The sequence below is a fragment of the Pteropus medius genome, unplaced genomic scaffold (assembly GCF_902729225.1).
Source record: "Pteropus medius unplaced genomic scaffold, Ma_sr-lr_union100, whole genome shotgun sequence".
Classification (NCBI taxonomy): domain Eukaryota; kingdom Metazoa; phylum Chordata; class Mammalia; order Chiroptera; family Pteropodidae; genus Pteropus; species Pteropus medius.
In genome coordinates this window covers 33,575,492-33,594,265 of record NW_024355205.1, presented here as the reverse complement: position 1 = coordinate 33,594,265, position 18,774 = coordinate 33,575,492, and the positions used below count along the sequence as shown (strand labels likewise).

General features: G+C 49.2%; 1 protein-coding gene across 1 annotated transcript in view; it reads right to left on the bottom strand.

The window, feature by feature from the left end:
- The window catches only part of DOP1B (DOP1 leucine zipper like protein B), an 82,578-nt gene that overhangs the window by 45,169 nt on the left and 18,635 nt on the right, over window positions 1-18,774 (bottom strand). The window contains 8 exon segments of the mRNA XM_039858029.1: window positions 1,272-1,392; window positions 3,869-3,983; window positions 4,319-4,428; window positions 6,074-6,197; window positions 6,517-6,615; window positions 8,481-8,670; window positions 12,195-12,365; window positions 12,683-12,864. Of these exon segments, the coding sequence (XP_039713963.1) occupies window positions 1,272-1,392; window positions 3,869-3,983; window positions 4,319-4,428; window positions 6,074-6,197; window positions 6,517-6,615; window positions 8,481-8,670; window positions 12,195-12,365; window positions 12,683-12,864 (1,112 nt within the window).

Sequence of the window (18,774 nt, the reverse complement as noted above, 5' to 3'; positions counted from 1 at the left end):
AAGAACACAGCGCGAGAACTTGGGAGGGAAACGTGGCTAACGCGTAAAGGTGCATCTCCTGTGACTCAGGAAATTTACTCTAGGGGTTTATCCTACAGAGACCCTTGCTCGACCACACAGGATGTATGCATAAGGGTACCACTGCAAGGCCGTTACAAACACCGAAGAGGCAGAACCCATCTAAAGGTCAATCGGCAAGAGACTGGCCAACCAGTCAGGATTTCTTAGTAAGTGACAAACCCTACCTAAGGGTCTCAGGCAACCACTATTTTCCACAAGAGAAGAGAACACAGCTACTCATAACTTGCATTTAAAAAAACAGGCAACTAAATAGTGAGTGTAATTCCACCTTTAAAAAAAAGTAGGTTTCTGTCTGTCTCTGTCTCTCTGCCTCCGCCCACCCGTATATATATATATAGGCATTAAAAGTTAAAAGTCTGAAAAGAAATGAAAATGTTTTAGGTTTTTCTCTGAAGGGCAGTGGGATTAAGGGTGATATCTCTTTTCTTGATACCTTCAAATATTAGTATATTCTATAATGAGCATATATTACTACTTTCATATTCAGAAAAACAATAAACTACTCTAGGAGAAAGAAAGCAAACACTAAGTAATCTTAGTATGTTCACAATTAATAAACCAAAAAAATCTTCCAATCAATTTAAATTTTCAATACACCCTATGCCAATTCAGGCAGCAGGAAATTATATTGAGAATAAAGTAAAAAGGAAGAGGTTGTACTGTCTTAAAAAGAAGAAAAACAAAACACAGATTGATAGATAACATGTACTTTCAGTCAGCATGTCTTTCTCTCAAACCCGTCTGCCCTCAGGGTCCTGCAGCATGTGCCCTCCAGGTGCCTTACCCCTCCCTCCCCCCCTTACTAGTTTCCAGCTGACCCCTGCCCCTGGCTCCACCTCCTGACCTCACCCCCAACACAGCTGCCCTTCCCCCACAGCTCACTACTTGGCTAATCTAGATACGGTCACCTTCGTTGAAGGACTTTTCATACTTGATCAATAAATATGGTTCGTATATCCCAGGCTAGCGCAGAGACTGGACCACACTCCTTTCAAACCCCTCAGAGTACTCACGAGGGAACAGCCAATTCATGCTGGCTGACTGAAGGATGGAGGTTACCTAAGTGATAAGCTATGCCGCATCTCCACTCCACTCTCTAGCTCTTCACAACTTACAATAAACAACAGAGGAAGAGAAATCATGGCATCAGGAAGGGAAGAAGAGTGTAACGTTGGAGGTCAAACCTATACCTTATCAGCGAATTTCCACTCTGAGTGTAGCTAAGTTGAAGATCAGAGCCGAGAGCATCTTTGCAGTAGGAATAAAAGGCCCGGATGACTTCAAGAAACAAATTCTCAACCACTTGAGGCCCTGCAGTTAAAAAGGAAATGGCCAGAGAAAGATCAACGATCCAATTCTAAATCAACAAATGACATACGTAGGAAACACAGAGTTAACTCTGTGTACACAGACAATTCATATAGTCTAAAATGCACAGAAACTTTAGTTGTGACCATGACTTTAGCTGGGGAAAAACATCCATGGAAATGGCCAACATTTTTGTAGAGCTGGACACTGGTCTAAGCATTTTATATCTAGTAACTTACTTAATCTTCAAATCTTCATAGTAGTGACATGAACAGGTACTACATTGCCGTCCTGATTACAGATAAGGGGATGGGACAGAGGTTAAGTAACCTGCCCGGTCCAGATTCTGTGAGGTGGAGCCAGGGCACATGTGCAAGGTGTTAAACGTGCATGAACTGCTCAGCCTGAGACATTACTCACTATAAACATGGACAGAGCGAGGCAACGTTTCTACTTGGAATTCTTTTCATCACAAGGGGAACACCACAGAAGTAACACCAGTCCTGAAAAGCACATGAAGGGGGCACAAAAGAACTGGGCTGGCTGGACGTTAGAGGAGCATCGTGGCCGAGTAGGCAGGGGAAGGCGGCTGGACATGTCTGCTCTACACATGGCGACCATCGGGCAGCGAAGGGAGTGACTCTCACCCACATCCGCAGAGGGATGAAAACAGGATTGACTCAGAGAAGAAGAAAGCGCTGTCGACAAGCTGTGTAAAAAGCAATCAGCAGATTAACCCCATCTTTCACCTGCTGCACAAGGACACCGAGCACTTTTTACAAGCAAGGCCAGCTCCCTGCCCCGATCAGTGACTGAAGCCTCAGAACAACAGAACAGGTAAGACAGCGTCGTCTTCCTTTGGACAGTAAATAACCAGAGAGCAAATTAAATGACCATTATAATTGGGCAGAAGCCTGCCATTAATGCCCTTCCAGGAAATACGACCAGGAACCCGGGCTGCCAGCAACACCTCAGCTGGCTCACCAAGGCCTACAGCCTTGATAGAAAACACCCACCGTCAAAACGCTAAGTTACATTTCCTTCTTTGACTACTTCCCCAAGTCACACAGTAAGCTCCCAATACGGTTATATAACTCGCTTCATTTTTTAGACTAAACCATGGCTTCTCAGAGCTGCAGTCACTCCACGCTAAGAGAAAAAGCCACTGGCACCATCGCTAGCTGACCAAGGCGGGGGGAGAGTCTGCACAGCGCAGAAGTAGCTTTATGTAGCACTTAAGGGCGGAGCCTGGAGGGACAAACGCTTCATGCTCTGACTTTGGACAGAAGTGGCTAGAGCTGCTGACGCCATGCAATACAAGTTCACGTGTGCTCCGAGAGACATCTCGGACACGGTAAGTCTGAGAGCGATCAGGTAAGCAGCAGTGTCTTGTCAGAGAGCTTAGGCTCCGACGTCAAACACCGAGTTCCACTCCCAGGTCCTGGGTGGCCTCAGGCAAACGACTCACCCTGTTCAAACTTAGTCTCTCTGTGAAATGAGTAGAGTAAGACGCCCATCTCAGGGTTCTTGGATGCCTGGGGGTACGTATGGAGACACATATTAAACAAGTATGCAAATCGCTCAGCACAAAACACTTGCTCAAAAAATGTCAGCCATTAGTATTAACAACAGTGAAAACACACCAGGACCTCAGGGTCTGCCTTCCTTCTAACTTGACCAGAAGCGTTTTCTCCCTGGTACCCCCAGAGCCTAGGCCATCCCTGCCACACCGAAGATGCTCTGTGCCTGTCTGTCAATGAATAAGCAAAGGGTCTGCATGCTGAGGCCAGAGGGACAAGGAAACAGCAACCAGGTGGTGGGCGCACCTGAGCCTCAGATGACGCCATTGAGGTTCAAATCCCACAGAGAAGACGAGGATTTTCTTCCTCATTACGATGTTGAAGTGATTATAGGTCGAGATCATACAGCGAATGGATATTGTAGCCATCTTTTTTAAGCAGAGGAGAGCAGCTCACTGTTCTCTGCTGATGCCCACAGGGCCACAGTGTTTAAGGGGGACCCTTAGGAACCAGAGGCTAGTTCGCCCCTTCCACATGACAGAGGAAGGGACTGAGGCCCAAATGGCAGAAGCGGCTTGCCCAGGGTCACAAGGCAAAAAGATGGAGGAGGATCTCCTGTTTTCCTGAAAATAAAGTCAGAGCTCATTTGAAGTATGACATCCGATTGAAGAAACGTCCTTACGATGTCAGGACCGCGTGTGCTGGGTGGGCATGTGCGCGGCCGTGCACATGGAACCTCAAAGGTATTCTCCTAATAAAAACGTTCACGCTATTGCCAGAACTTCTAAGTGGTGAGCCACATAACACGACTCAAGTACTTTGAGGTTCTGAAACTCCAAAGATTAAATTACTCTCAGAACAACACGCTGATTGTGTCCCGCCGTGTTTTAACGCTCTGAGAACGGGCAGCGCGTGATGTGTGACAGGCACAGGACGTGGGGCAGGCCTGCTAACAGTACCGATTTCCGGCTTGTCGAGCAGACTGACGAGGATGCGGAAAGGCCTCAGGTACGCGTGGTGGCGCTCCTCCGCGTCGGCATCGGAGAGCTCCTGGTGCAACAGCTCAGCCAGCCCCTGTTAGAACAAAAAAAAGCCTTGGATGGGAGACCACCTAGGAAGACCAGGTGCTGTGGGTGTAAAAAATAAAAAATAAGGGATTGTAAGCTGACGAGGTCCTTGCAATCTGTGAGGTCAACCAAGGGTTGCCTCGCCTAAAAAAAAAGCGAAATACTAGGATACTGGACACAGTAAAGTATGACATTACTGGTTGTTCTCTGGGACAGAGAAAACCAGTCACACAGCACTGAGTACACAGAATGTCCCTAGCTGAGGTCCCGCAGAGAAACACACTTTAGAACAAGATCAGGAATGTCCGGACGGGGGTCGACTTTCCAGAAATGCAACTTTACCTCAACTAAAAGATCCTTGGAATATTTTTCAAAAAAATACAAGGACTGGTCTTCGTAAGAATTCGAGATTTCAGACTCCGGCACAATGGTCTTTCCTTTGATATCTGAACCTGTAAAAGAAAAAGCATCACGAGCTGCAAAGAGATCTATACTTATAAAGTACGTCATATGATGCAAGGGTCTCATGCTATATTACTAAAAATATAATTCCTTCAACAGAAAACAAACCAGATCCAGCAAGACCAAGTCACATGTTCTTCTTCTGACAGTGGCTGTTCATTAAGGATCAGATAGGCAGAGTTCCAACTCAGCTGGCACCAAGTTAGTTTGTCTCAAGAATTCCCCATAACAGTCTTTGACAGGTGTGATTACCAAGATCTAACAGAATTGGGATCGTTGTTAAAAACCAGTGTTTATTTGTATGGCACTATGTGAAATCAAGGTTTTCTCATTTGCATGTCCTCACTTTGAGCCCTGGGGAATTCTGAGGATTTCAGGGCAAGGAACAGCATCCTCATGGTACAAGCAAAGAACCTGTAGCTGAGTAAGTCGGAGCTGGTGCTGAACTCGGGTCCCTTGGGTCCCCAGTCCTCTCTATCCACAGCCAGTCAAGCCCCGCTAAGAGGGAGCTATGCATTTAGCAAAATCATCCTTCTGATGAGCATGCCGAAAGAGCCTACAGCTGCCCCTCTTGAAACGCTTCTAAGCTTCCATGCAGTGACTTCTCAAAGTGCTGTACAACCAGGGGAAGGGAGGGAAGAACGGGTCGAGGACTTTCTGACTCTGATGGGATAAGATCTGTGTGCTGGGGATTTAAAAAAGAGCAATGCAGCTGAGGGTGTTTAGGGCAGCGAAAACACTCTACGCTACTGTAACGGTGGATACGTGTCATTATACATTTGTCCAAACGCACCGAGTGCACAACACTGAGAGGGAAGCCTAACGTGGAGTGAGCGTGCTGAGGCGTCAGTGTGGGTTCGTCACTCTGGGGGGGATGTGGGTGACGGGCAGGCTACGCCTGTGGGGTAATGGGGCTACATGGGAAATCTGTAACCTCCTCTTAATTTTGCTGTAAGCCTAAAACTGCTCTAGAAAAATAAAGTCTGAAAAAAAAAGCTGTAGAGTCCTTTCGCAATTGCTCTGTGCACCATTAGGTACATGAATACGGGAATTCATGAAATTCATGGAAGTGCTACCCTTTCTGCTTTTGATTTCCTGGGCTCTGTCCCTGTGAAGCCTTTCGACCCACAGTCAAGGAAGGGCTCCTTCCCTACCAGTTTATAGACTGTAAAATCCCAAACACAGGCCTGGGTTCTCATGCTCTCCCCAAGTTATCCAAACATTCCCGAACATCTCAACGCCACAGACATGCCCCTCCACACAAAACCTTCTTTCACACGTATTCCGCTTTTGTGGGTTTTCTCTCACATGCCCTCATCCCAGGAAACGTCTCCATAGCAACTGGCTTCTGCATGAATGAGGTTTTGCTACAATGTTCTGTGGTATTTCAAGCTTATTAAAATGGAATTCGGTTAGCACTTTCGAAATCTCATTGATCATTTCTCTGTTTTTAAAGTAATAGCTGCAAAATAACCAAGGCTGTGGTGTAGGCAGAACTCAACTGACCAGTGCCACACTCGGCGTGTTGTTTCTACACTTCATGATTCAGAAATGTACCAGCAAGATCGAAATTTATTCCACAGTCAGCATTAAAAGGTTTCATATCAACTCCCAGTTACTGCGCACACTCAGTACCTAGCAGCCACGCATAAAGTCTTCTGTTTAGAGACATATCTCTCCTCAGCAGGGTCTGGGTGGCAGCCGAGAGAATCCGCACGATGTCAGGCCTGAGCAGGGGAATGGCTCTCTCATTGGAATCCTATGAGGAGGACAGAGGAAACTTGACTGCAGGCAGAGATAACCTAAGTCACTGACTTCACCATGCGGCCCTTCCCCACCAGCCTATAGAGCTTCGCCCTCAAAAGGCAGTTTTCAAAAGGGACTGGCTGCTCACGTTGCCCACAGACAGCAGCTTCTCAACTCCCGCTACGTAAACGCCATCCACACAAACATGAACGAGGACCTTTCATCAGCTGAACGCAGACAGCCATCACTGAGTGGCTGCTCACCTCCGTCCTACCTACCCCCCATCTCCGGGGAACAGCAGTGGGTCCCCTGGAAGAACACGAATGACTCACCAGACAGCTGTAAAATGGGAAGAAGAAGAGTACGATTTCCAGAGTATTTCTCTGCACCAGAACATTTGAGTCCAACAGTGAGGCGCACAAAGCCTTTACCTGTAAATGATCAACAGCACAAACATTTCATTCCCAAGACATTTACCACCCTTTGCAGGCTACCTTCATTAATAAAAATGAAAGCAACTTCTCCCGGGACTACTGAAACCACCGTGTTTGATTAGGAGGAAGAGACAATAAATCTGGGAAACTTGAGTTCTGGTTCTGACGCTGTGTGCATCAGGAGGATGGTCAGCTGCAGCCCTCCCATGCTCCATCTGAGAGCTGGAGGGTTCTGGACAGATGGCCAGGGTCTAAGATCTCCAATTCTACGATCTCAGAGAGGAACGTCTGTCTTTCAGTTCCAATAGCAACCTTCAGCGAATCTCAAACTCAAGGACATTCAGTCAAACGGATTCCAAACCAATTCAGCACCTTTTTCAAGTGTATTTTCTAAGTATGAAAGGTATAACATAGGTGCATAACAGATAATGAGAGCTATAAGACAAACGCTATTAAAAAGTTCTGAGAATTTAGAAAAAGAGAGGGAGACATCTTTCTAACAGGGAAACAGTGACGCTTTGTGAGAAAGCTGAGCTTGAAGGACCGGAAGCATCTACATGGAGATCTGTGGAGAAGGTACAGGCAGTGAGGGCTGGAGCGAAGACAGCACCACAGACGCACGAGGTCAGGCCAAGCAGTCAGCCCTGGGAGTAGAGGAAGCCTGAAGCGGAGAGTAAGGGTTTTGGTGGGTTGGGAGCAGACTGTTAGAATACTCTTGAGTTTGGACTCTATCCACAGACCATAGGAAGCCAGATACTTCTCGAGCACATTACAGATATGAGCAGAGCTATGCTTTAGAAAAGCAGACCACCCGGTGATTAAAAGGAACGGCAGGAGGAGAGACAGGGTATGGAGAAACCAGTTAGAAATCATGCTGTGATCCCGAGGCAAGACCCAAGAAGTCGAAGCAGGGCAGTGAAAACGGAAAGACAGACGTGGTGCTGACGGGCATGTCTGCGAGGGTCTCCTGTCTCCCGAGCATTGTGGGAAGCGGTTCTTATCGACCTTTTCGCTTTGTCCTCAGAGAACCCATGAGAAAGATCCATTATTCCCACTTTGCAAAGAGGAATGGACTCAGGAGTAAGTAATTCACACCAAGTCCCCAACTTTCTTACTGAGGAATTCTATTTTCAACATTTTAAGTTCGAAGCATGGGTACACCACCAGGTGGCGACAGATGGCAAGCCATTAAACACACAGGTAAGTGTGGGGAGAGGAGACAAGGATTTGGGAGGTTCCCATTTTTCAAGGTCATGAGAAAGGATGTCGTTGCCAGGGAAGAGAGCTGTCCTCAGGGCCTGGGGACGGACACCTGAGGAATCCAGACAATCCAGGTTTGAGAGCAGCCAGAGGGGAGGATGACAGCTGGAGCAGGACCAAGACAGTGGCCAGAGCGGGAGCCTTACATGCGGTGGTCAGTGTGACACAAGGCAGGGGAAGGGAACGAGACTGCAGCTAGAGCAGCAGTCTGTGCGAGGCTGTCAGCATCCGCGTGCCCTTTACAGCTACGCGCAGAGCTGATGAGCTGTGCCCTCCGTGGGTGTGAGCGCTCATTTGAATATGCAAATCATAACGCATATGTTAAAAGCGATCACCACCATCATGGGTTTCCTCCTGCAGGATGACGCCTCCTCGTTTGGCTAGATAACTCATCATTACGCACTCTGACTCCATTTCTCTCTGCTCCCTGATGTCCCTTTGCAGCCCAGTGACAACTGATGCCCACATACCCCAGCAGCACCCCATGCCCTGCTGACGACCGGTACCTGCGTGCCTGGCCAGCCCCCATGCCCCAGTGACAACCGGTGCCCACATGCCCCGGCCAGCCAGCCCCCACGCCCCGGTGAGGAGACAGCACCCACCGTGAGCTGGTAATCCGTCCCCAGCATGTACTTCTGCTCCTTGCCCGGCAAGTCCCTGCTGATGTGGGCCACCACAAAGAGCGAGGCGGGCAGGCGGACGGACGGGCTCGCCAGGACACTGCCCCAAAGGGCAGCGTAAAACACCTCTTTGCCGACCACCAGAGACAGTCTCAGGAGCAGAGCGTCTGTCCTGTGGGTGAGAGGACAGAGGTTCAGGGCTCCTTCCCCACGTGTCTGTGATCGCTTCATGCCTCAGCTCATTCTCCCCGGCTGGGAAAACGCCAGTGTCCCCACCAATCTAGCTGCTGCCACCTCGTGTCTTTGTCCACCTGCCACTGTCGCTGACGCTAAATGTGCTAAAACGCATGTCAGTCACTGAGAGGTACAGCTTGTTGGCCAACAGGCAGCGTAGGACTGGTTGTATCACCGTGGCACTAAGTCCATCTCTGCCTCTGGCCTCCCCATGGATGCCTTGCTACTTTTAGGAGGACGATTCCGCCACCGAAGGGGATGAGCAGGTCAGCCACTTCATACAGAAGCATAAAGAGTCATAAACATGTCAAAAAAAAAAAAAAGGCGGATGTGACTGATTGGAGACTTAAATAATGATGAAGATACTCCCAACCTGAGCACAGACAAAATGTGACATTTGACTTCAGAAACGCTGGAGACAACATTCGCCTAGACCTCCCACTCCAGTGCAAGTGCCATAAAGCCTGGGGCAGTGTTTTCTGTCCCTGCCCACAGCACCTCCGCACACGGGCTCCCGGTCTGGGAAGTTCTCCTGCTGATGCCAACGTTTACTCATCCCTTATCTTTGTCTAGGTCTTGCTCCTATGACACCACGTCATCAACTTCATGTGTGTCCTCTAGCAGAAGCAGTGTCATCAGTGGATCAAGGCTTGTTTTTCCACTGACGCTGTCCACGGCCAGGCCTTTCTCTGCTCGGTGCTGTACCTGCAGCTGACTAGGGCATCTTCCTTGTCAACAATGAAGACAAAAATTGTGTGGCCGGGTGACAGCCTCCAGCAATAGAACAGCAGAGGCGAATCCCCACAAAGGGATTTTGCTTAACGAGTGATCTGACTCAAAATCGGAAAGGGTTCTCTTTCTCACATGCTTCCAATACACGAAGACGACTGACAATAACTGCAGAAGGATTGGCCCAGTGGGATGCGCCGGTCTGCTCAGGTTTCTGGTGTCTGAATCCTGTCTGCTTCTTGGCTGTGGTCCCCAGGACCGCTTTAACCTCTGTGCACATTTGCTCTCTGCCGTGAGACGTGAGAAAGATGGAGATGTGAGCATCTCGTGCAAACACACAGCACGGAGGACAGAGCAGTGCTCAGGCCCCGTCGCCCACCACTGCCACTGCATCGGCGCTGTTCGCTCACCTAGCGTCAGGTGAGCGTCTGGCACACAGCCGGCACGCGAAGAAACTGTCGGATGAACGCCACTGTTTCCCTCTTATTATAACCCAAACTGTCTTTGGCTTATTTCTCAGTAAGCAGTTGAGTATATACAAACAGATTTCATATAAAAAATCTACCATCTTTTCATATTGGAAATTAATTTTGTTCTCCTTAAGACTAGTCTGAGCCTTTTTGTCTCATGAAATATTTGTAGCAAATGATGCACGGTTTCGTCGTCTCGGGGAAAACAAAGATGAAGTGGCATGAGTAACAGCCCAGTGTTTAGAAAAAGCACACTGAACGGTTAAGTGGCTGAAGGTACCAAACGGTCTTCTATCAAGGCTGAGAAAACCAACAGAGCTCATCTTTGCCACCTCTGAAAACAATGCAGCAAAGGCCCTAATTTGTGGCGGAAGCACCACCGGCAGCTGCAGCTCCAGTAAGCCAGGCAGACAAGCAGCCCTGAACTAGGAAGAGACGCCTACGGCGACAGATTAGGGAGCCCCGAGTGCTCCAGGACCCCTCCCACGAGAAGGCCGCCGTCTAGGTAACGCACGCACCATGACATCCTCCGCCGCTCACAGGGGTGAATTCCCAGTGTGCCCGCTGAACACCAGCCACGGAGCGGTTCCTCAGAAGAGGGGTTCCACTGTCACAAAGCCTGGGAAATGCCACATATGCTATCCCCTCTTCAATATTCAGAGAACACTAGCTAGTTTTTCTCTTTAAATAAATGTAGCTTTAAGTCTCATTTTTATTCTGAAAATTAACAGATATTAATAATTTACATGATGCTACTGTTCAGGAGACGGCCATCATTGACAGGACTTAGCCGTGCAGAACCAGGTAAAGAGCAAGCTAACCGGGGTTAAAAGCTAAGTAACCTTCCACTACTAATTACTCTTATCACCTCAGTTGTAAAATTTCAAAATTAATGTGCACAGTTTAGTGTCCAGAATGCTAATCTTTTCAAGACCAACCAACAACCAAAAACAAAACAAAACCCCAAACCCCTACTATTTCCATCCTTCCTCATCCGCCTGGACAGCTGCACACGCATCTGTTTGGAAAACATGAAGGGGCCAGAACTTTTAGAAGGAGCCTGGGTCTAGGAGTCAAGTGACAGAATCTTGTAAAGGTTCTCCTGCTGACCCCTGCGTGACCGTGACCTTTCACTAACCCACACGCCTGCTGCGCCTCACCGTGTGCCACAGCCACAGGCTTGGTGCCAGGCTGAAAACAGCAGAGACAGGCTCCGCCTCCTAAGGAAGGGACCCCAGCGACTCTCAGGGCGACTCTCAGGGCGTTGCCACCTGCCAGACGGAATGGAAGCTCCACCCACTCACTCTATGTGAAAGATGGAAATGGCTGAAGTGCAAATTTCTGGTTAAGTTTGTCAAATCCCAGCACAGCTTGCGATTTAAAGCACCCTGGTCACTGGCCACACTCCCTCAAGCAATTCTGATTACGGTTCCCTTGAGTTTCGGGGAGGACCCCAAGCAGGCCTTGGACCGACTCCTTGACTCCACCTCCCCGCTCCGCACCTTCGAAGCGCAGCCAACACAACAGGCAAACGTGGTGCGGCTGGGGATGCGTCAGGTGGAAAATCCGAGCGATGTGTGCGTCATCGAGTGGAAACGTCTACAAGCACAAAGCTTTCGCTTTGCCAGTCGGGCTGTGCATGAGCTCCGGGCACAGGTCCCATGGACGGAGGTTAGCACCGCGGCATCACTCAGAACGCGTCCATACGTCCTAATCCCCCAGAAGAACAGGGCACTGGACGCGCAGTGGTCTGAGTGGTGCATTCTCTCTCCCATTCCCAAGCAGTGACCAAAACACCTGCCTGCACTTTTACGCATGTCAGCTTTACAAATTTCTCCCAGTGTTGCTGAGATTTATCAAAGTAGTCTGTCTGCCTAGTAGCCCCTGTCGAGCTCTACTGGGGAATGAAACCCGGCCTTGCGTTTTTATCAGAAGCAGCCTAGCTCACTGGGAAGGACTTTGGAATCTGACGTGTGCAGGGGCTGGAACGTCAACTCTGCTGCCCACTGACTGTGTGACTCTGGCAAACTCGCCTGCACTCTCTCACCTGTAAACGGAGGTACTGCCCAGAGAACACAGCACTTCGTCGAGCAGAGACCACCACAGAAATGTGGACCATCGACCCCGCTTTACGGCGTCCCCTCCCCTGCTCCGCGTGTCTCCGCGTTTCTTTCCCGTTTCTTATAAAGCAATGACATGAAGACGAGCAGCCCGGCCCACTCGCCCGGGTGCGGCAGAGCCGGCAGCACCGGCTGCGACCCACCTGTCGTAGATCTCTGAGCCCTCCTCGAGACCGGGCAGCAGGCCGATGATGAAGGCCTGGAGGCTGGGCAGGAGCAGCTTCTGCAGCGGGAGAAAGTACTTCTCATACAGGCCAAGCAGCACGGGCCGCACCGACATGGCTGCGTTCGCCAGGAGAGGGAACAACCCACAGCTTTGGGGGAGAACACAGGGAGGGGGGGACAAATGAGACACCTAATCACAAGTCCCAGGTGACCGGCCAGCCATCCACACGGGAGATGTCACGACGTACCGCCAGCGAAGAGCGGCACGTACACACTACACTGCTGCCTAACGAGAGGCCTGGGAGGAGGGACCCCCGCGGGCGGAGCCGGTCACCTCCCGGGACGGCTTCACGATGGACTGCCCCACCCCCCCGAATTTTGCTTGTTTACCATTCGCTTATCTTGTGAACTGAAATATGGATTACTTGAGTAAGAAAAAAATCACACTATGGGGCAGCTGTCATACCTGTACAGGAACAAATCCTTGGCCAGCCATTTGGTCCCCACAATTTTAAAGATAATCTCATAGGTTTCCAGGGCTTTCAAGTGCACACCACTGGGCAGAGCAGGATGCAGGCACTGAGCTAGCCTCTTGCTGATAATGAGCCGTCTGGGCAACAAGGAATACTTCAGGTTGCTCTGAAGAGCCTGGAAAACACAAGGAAAAACCCATGAGGAAGGCTGGTGATATTTACAATGGAGAGTAAGTCTGCCGGGCCGGAAGGCAGCAGCAGGCCCCAGTGTGGCTGTAAAAAACAAGACAGGACAGGACTGTGCGGGAGGGCCTGGGGACCATGAGCCAGGCTTCGGGGACATGGGTGCTGGGAGGCCCAACACAATGCTGGGCATGAGGCGGGCCCTAGACTGAAGAGTAAGGAAGACTGTCCTCCTCAAAGTGACTCTGTCACCATCAGGCCAGCTTCTCAACCACACATGGGAACCCATGTGCAGGTGAGGGCTGTGTGTTTCTGTCTAGGAAAACCTCCAGTCTTCACAGACGAGGTGGAACATGGAGCATATCAGGGCAGGCGACCTCCCGTCCTAAGAAGACCCTGTTCTCTGGGCCACGGAAGCCCCGGGATGTTTCCGCAGGGAGAGAAAGAAGCTTGAATTTCCCCATCGTTCTCTCAGCTCGGCTTCACGGTCACGTGGATCTGAGCAGACAGTAGCCCCAGAAGAGACGGGGGGCACTTCTAGACTGTGACTCCTGGCACCTTCACCAGGCAACCCCGCAGGAGAAACAGAAGCCTGTTGGCAAGGAGCGACGGTCCCGTCCTCAAGCAGGACACAGGCCCTGTCTGTGCCAAAGCACCCCTGGGTGTCTGCTGCACCAGGAGTGCGAGTGGGCCAGTGCTATCCTTCAAGGTATCAGGCACTGTGACGGGGTGGGTCTTTGTGACTCAACCATGCTACATCAAGTGTCTGTCATTAAGGCTGAACAACCCACATAACCCACACCAATGTTTACTGAGAGCCTTCAGGGCAAAGTCCACGTCTCTTAAAAGCCACTCCAAGGCTTCCGCAGGGGACTCCTGCCTGCTCCGCCCTCCTGTCTCCTAACGCTTCAGCTCCACCTGCGGCCCGGTCCGCCCTTCCCAACCCCTCTGCCCCAACGTCCTTCCTCCCCGTGGCCTGCCTCCTTTTCCTCACAGGAGACTTGGCTCGGCACCCATCTCGTGCAGGCAGGATGGTCTCCACCCCCACATTTAGTCCTCCCCCACTGGGGTCCATGTGCACACCAGTCACTGACTTCCAGCGCTGTTCTCATGATTACCTGCCTAAGGGTCTGACTTGGGCGGCGGGGAACTCAGAGCAGGTCTGTCTCCTCCCGTTTTTTTTTTTCGCTCTGCACGATGCCTACAGCAAAGCGAGCTATCTGGAGAATGGCACAGACACGTGCAATGCCCACTGCATTCTGTCCATGTGTCAGAACCGCTGAGCCCTGGACCATCTGGTCTTAGGGCCATGAGAGCTTTATTTTTACAAACAAACAATATGATCCTACCCCATCCCCTCCAAAATACTGAGATTATGGAGGAGGTAAAAGGAAGAGAAGGAAAGGAATGTTTTTTTACCAGAAGCCTGTGGTCTAATAGAACTCTCAAATTCAATAAAATCACACCTTAAAAACAAAACAAAAAACAAAACAGATACAACCAAAGGTCATCAAGAAATATCTTAAAACATTATAAGAGTCTGATATCTTTAAACAAAGGGAAAGCCAAGAAAATATTTAAATGAGCTTATGTAAAAACAAACAAACAACTGAGGAGGTGACCCGAAACATAGGCCGTGATGAAGGATCAGAACAGACGGACAGATGGCTGCAGCAGAATGGAAATGAACGTGGCAGACGCACAGGAAATGGCACATCTATTACGGACATTTTCAAACATATCGAAAGCACGTACAATAGCAACACAACAGCTTCAACAAGTACCAACTCCTGGCCAGTCCTGAGGACATGGCTCTTAGGACAATGTCTGTGACTCGGCTGGCTGACCGATGTGGCCGTGGGCTTTCTCCGTGATTCAAGAGTAGGAGAGCGAAACTGTTATTTTTGTCAGCACAGAGCTTTCGCTTTTGAAGTCACTACCAACTCTCACTTTTGCTCAGTGTAATCTTTTTTTTTTTTTTTTTTTTTTTTTCAACAGCACCTGGTCTTTCTAGGTGGTCCCATCCAAGTACTAACCAGGCCCAACCCTGCAGCTTCCGAGATCAGGCGCAGTCGGGGCATTCAGGGTGGCATGGCGTAGACTGCTCTGTGTATTCTAAGGACATCTGCTATTTGAGGTGCAAACTCGGTGACCCATTCCCTGCAGTGGGTCATCTGGGATTCACAAGTGCTTGGTTTCTTTCCCCTCTAGATGTGGCAGGTAGACTCACTCAGGCCAAGGAAATAAGTGGAATGATACATGTCACTTCTGGCACAGGCTTTAGAAGACAGCTCAAACCTCGTCAGGTTCTCTTTTCCCAGCACTTAGCTCATGCAGACATGGGTTGAGATGGAGCCTGTTCCAGTCTGACTCCCTGAGAAATTAGAGCAAACAATACTTGCTGACCCAGTAAGGCAGAACTCAACCATGGTATAAAAACCAGAGACTGGGGACTGTTTGTATCTCCTGACTGATACACACACCTCTTCTCCTTTAAATGTGATTACAATGAACCACAACCATTTGTTTCAAATAAATGAGCTGGTTGCTATTTCTTTCTCATTTGAATTTATTATGCCATTTACTTTAATTTGAAAAAGAAAAAGAAACAACCAAGAAACGAGGCTGTGACTAGCAGCATGGCATGAATTCTGCTCTGTATGCTGCCCAGGTGAATCAACACGAACATGGCACATCTGAGACAAGGACTCTGCCTACTGAGGAAAAGGCACCCAGTGATGAAAGAAGCTGTCTGGTTCGAAAACGTGGCAAGAGCAGAGGATATAAACGGACAGTAGTTAGAAAAATGAAAAGATACCCTTCTTGATAAGAAAAACGCAAACTAAAACTACCAGGAAATGCCATTGTTTTCACCCGTCAGATTGGCAAGTTAGATCAAAGCGCACAGGTTCTGGTGTAGAGCACAGCCACCCAGAGATCACGGATCAAGTTCATCACACTGAGAGTCAGAATTTGGCCAGACAGAACTCGTAAGCCTGCTCTGTGGGGGCGGTTACGATACTGAACCCCTCTGTACCTTTTTATCATTAAAAATGGGACTAAAATAGGACGTAGGTCATAATGATTGTGTTAACACACTTCCCACAGAGCCTGACACTTCACATGTGTCAAAACTGAGGCTAAACAGGACTGAGGCTATCAGAACGCCTGGTTTAAGTGTGTAAGCTTTCGGGCCAGAGCCTCCGATTTTGGTTCTACCACTTGTCAACTGCAAGCTAAAATGAGTGACCACAAGGGCTCAACAGGGAACAATGGATACCGCAGCCACTTCTGTACAGAGCAAGTCTCTCCTCGACCCTCACTCCGACAATGTGCTTTACACCATGACATTGACTTTGGTTGTGAGCGGTGCTCTTAGAAGAACTGATTTATGTATGATACACTCTAGACAGTTTGCAGCAAAGTGACAAAGAAGTTCTGTTTCCATATCCATATAATCAATGGAAAGGAAAGCGAAACCAGACAAAACAAAACCCATAACACAAGGTTTTGCTAGCTACTTCCTCCTCATGTTCCTCCATGCCTGGGATACTTAGAGTTCCTCTGATGTTAGGTGAATAAAAAAGTTCCTCTGCTGCAAAAGTAAAAAAATAAAAATAAAAATATAAAAAAATAGAATAAAATGAGTGACCACATGTGAAGAATTTAGCACAGTGCCTGGAATGGAGTGAACCATCAACAAATGTTATGTCTTATCCTAAGGACAAACTGAAAATCAAGCACAAGATTTAGTGGAGAGAAATGCATTGCATTTTTTAAAGAACTGATTATAACCCAGTTGTTTGCTAATAGCGCCCTTCATTGTCAGAAAAGCAAACAAGGACACAGGTTAGATGCGCTAAGGAAAAAGACAGAAATGGTATTAGAAAGGAAAGGCTCAACTGTTGTACCTGGAAGTAAATCAACTGTAAACTGCAAATCTGGTAAGAAATCTGAGACACAGAAGTTGGAGAAAATCTGCATATAATAACAGGTGGAGTTGGAGAACCTAAAATGTCTTTGTAAGAAGACAGAGGAAAAGATAAATAGAAATTGATATTTGAGATTAAAGGGGGAAAGTATTATTTCTTAAATGATATTTCATGAAAATTTTCTAGACATTTTGCAAGCTGGAAGACGAGATCAGAATCGCCGGGTGGAGATGCTTCCCAGGTGGCAGCTGGAAACACTTCTGGAAACGAAGGACTTCCCGAGACTGAGCTGCTCGCCCCAGAGTGACGAGCGCGCAGGAAATGGGGTCGTGGGCCCTATTTAAAAACTCCTTTTGCTCGAGCAGTACTAAGTAGCACCTCGAAGGGGAACCTGTCTGAAGGGGCACATAAGCAACTCTTGCCACCATTAAGGAAAGCCTGCTCTTCACCATCCCCCACGGGCTCTTCTCCATCACCAGCAGGCTCTGAGCAGCTCACGGGCGGGACAGTAGGAAGAGCCGGTCGCCTCTGGTCAGCGGTAAGGCATACCACGAAGCCCCCCACTCTGGCTCCCTGAAAGTCTACCTTTGTGAGACGTTTCCTTCAGCCCGACTGAGGGCTAACACACAGCCACAAGGTGACCACCTCCCTCAGAGCCCACCCAGCGTGGTGGCTCAGCCTGTGGCCTTCCTCAGTCAGACACCCTTGATCTGGAGGCCCCTCTACCTGTGAGCTGTCGACTCGCGTGCCTCGGGTGGCAGCCAAGCACCTGGCCCACGGGCCGGCCCACTGCCAGGCTCTCGACGATGCTTCTAGGTAGGAAACTGGAGGGGTCCTGCTGCCTTCCCCCCGAGAGGTGAGATCAAGCCTAACGCCCACAGCTGCCGCTGCTTTTGGAAAAGCACACGTTCCATTCAGAGCAGCCCTGGCCTAGGAGGTTTCAGAACAGCGCAGTGCAGCGCACCGCCACTGGGCGTGAAAAATGGTGCGGCTGCAAACACACAGCACGTCGGCTCCTCAAAATTTAAACATTTGATTTGTTTACCAAATTACCTTACGATCTGGCAACTCCACTTCTGGGTGTACATCCCAGAGAACTGAAAGCAGGGATTCAAACAGATTATTTGCACAACCATGTTCATCGCATTATTTACAACAGCCAAAAAGGCAGGAACCACCCGAGGGCCCATGGCAGGGTGACTGGATACACAAGACGTGGTACATACACACAACGGGGCGCCAGTCGGCCTTAAAACTCAAATGCGTGCTACAACACGGATGAACCTTGAGGACGTTATTCTAGGTGGGGCAAGCCAGTCACGAAAGGACAAACACTATATGATTCCGCGCACACCAGGTCCCTAGAGTCAGAGTCATAGAGACAGAGAGCAGAATGGTGGTGCCAGGGGCTGGGGATGGTGGGGAGGGAGTTGGTGTTGAATGGGGACAGAGTTTCTGTTTGAGACGGTCAAAAGTTCTGGAGATGGATGGTGTTGATGGCTGCACGATGTGAATACAATGAATGCTGTTGAACTGTCCACTTAAAAATAGTTAAAATGGTAAATTTTATGAGTATTTTACGGCCGCCAAAAAAGAAAAAAGAAATGAACACTGTTTCCTGCCAACTGTTCCTATCAGCTAATCTACACGAACCATGAGTGACGTTTATATGCTGGACTGTACTACACACTCCTTCCTGACCAGAGAAAAGGGGACTCCTTTTAACAGATTCTGAAGGGACTCAGGGACGCTGCTAACTGTGAGTTTTAGCCCTTCTTTAGCAAGACGCCACCTGAACCGAGCCCCACCTTCGAGCGTCTGAACACCACTGGCTCTTCACGCCCCTCCCAGCTGGAACCGCGGGCAGCTCAGGGAGTCCCACCCCCACGCCGCCTTTCGCGTTCCAGCCTCTAACCCAGCATCTGGCTTGGGGAGGACCTTTGTCCCGCGAGAAAAGCACAGTGAACGTT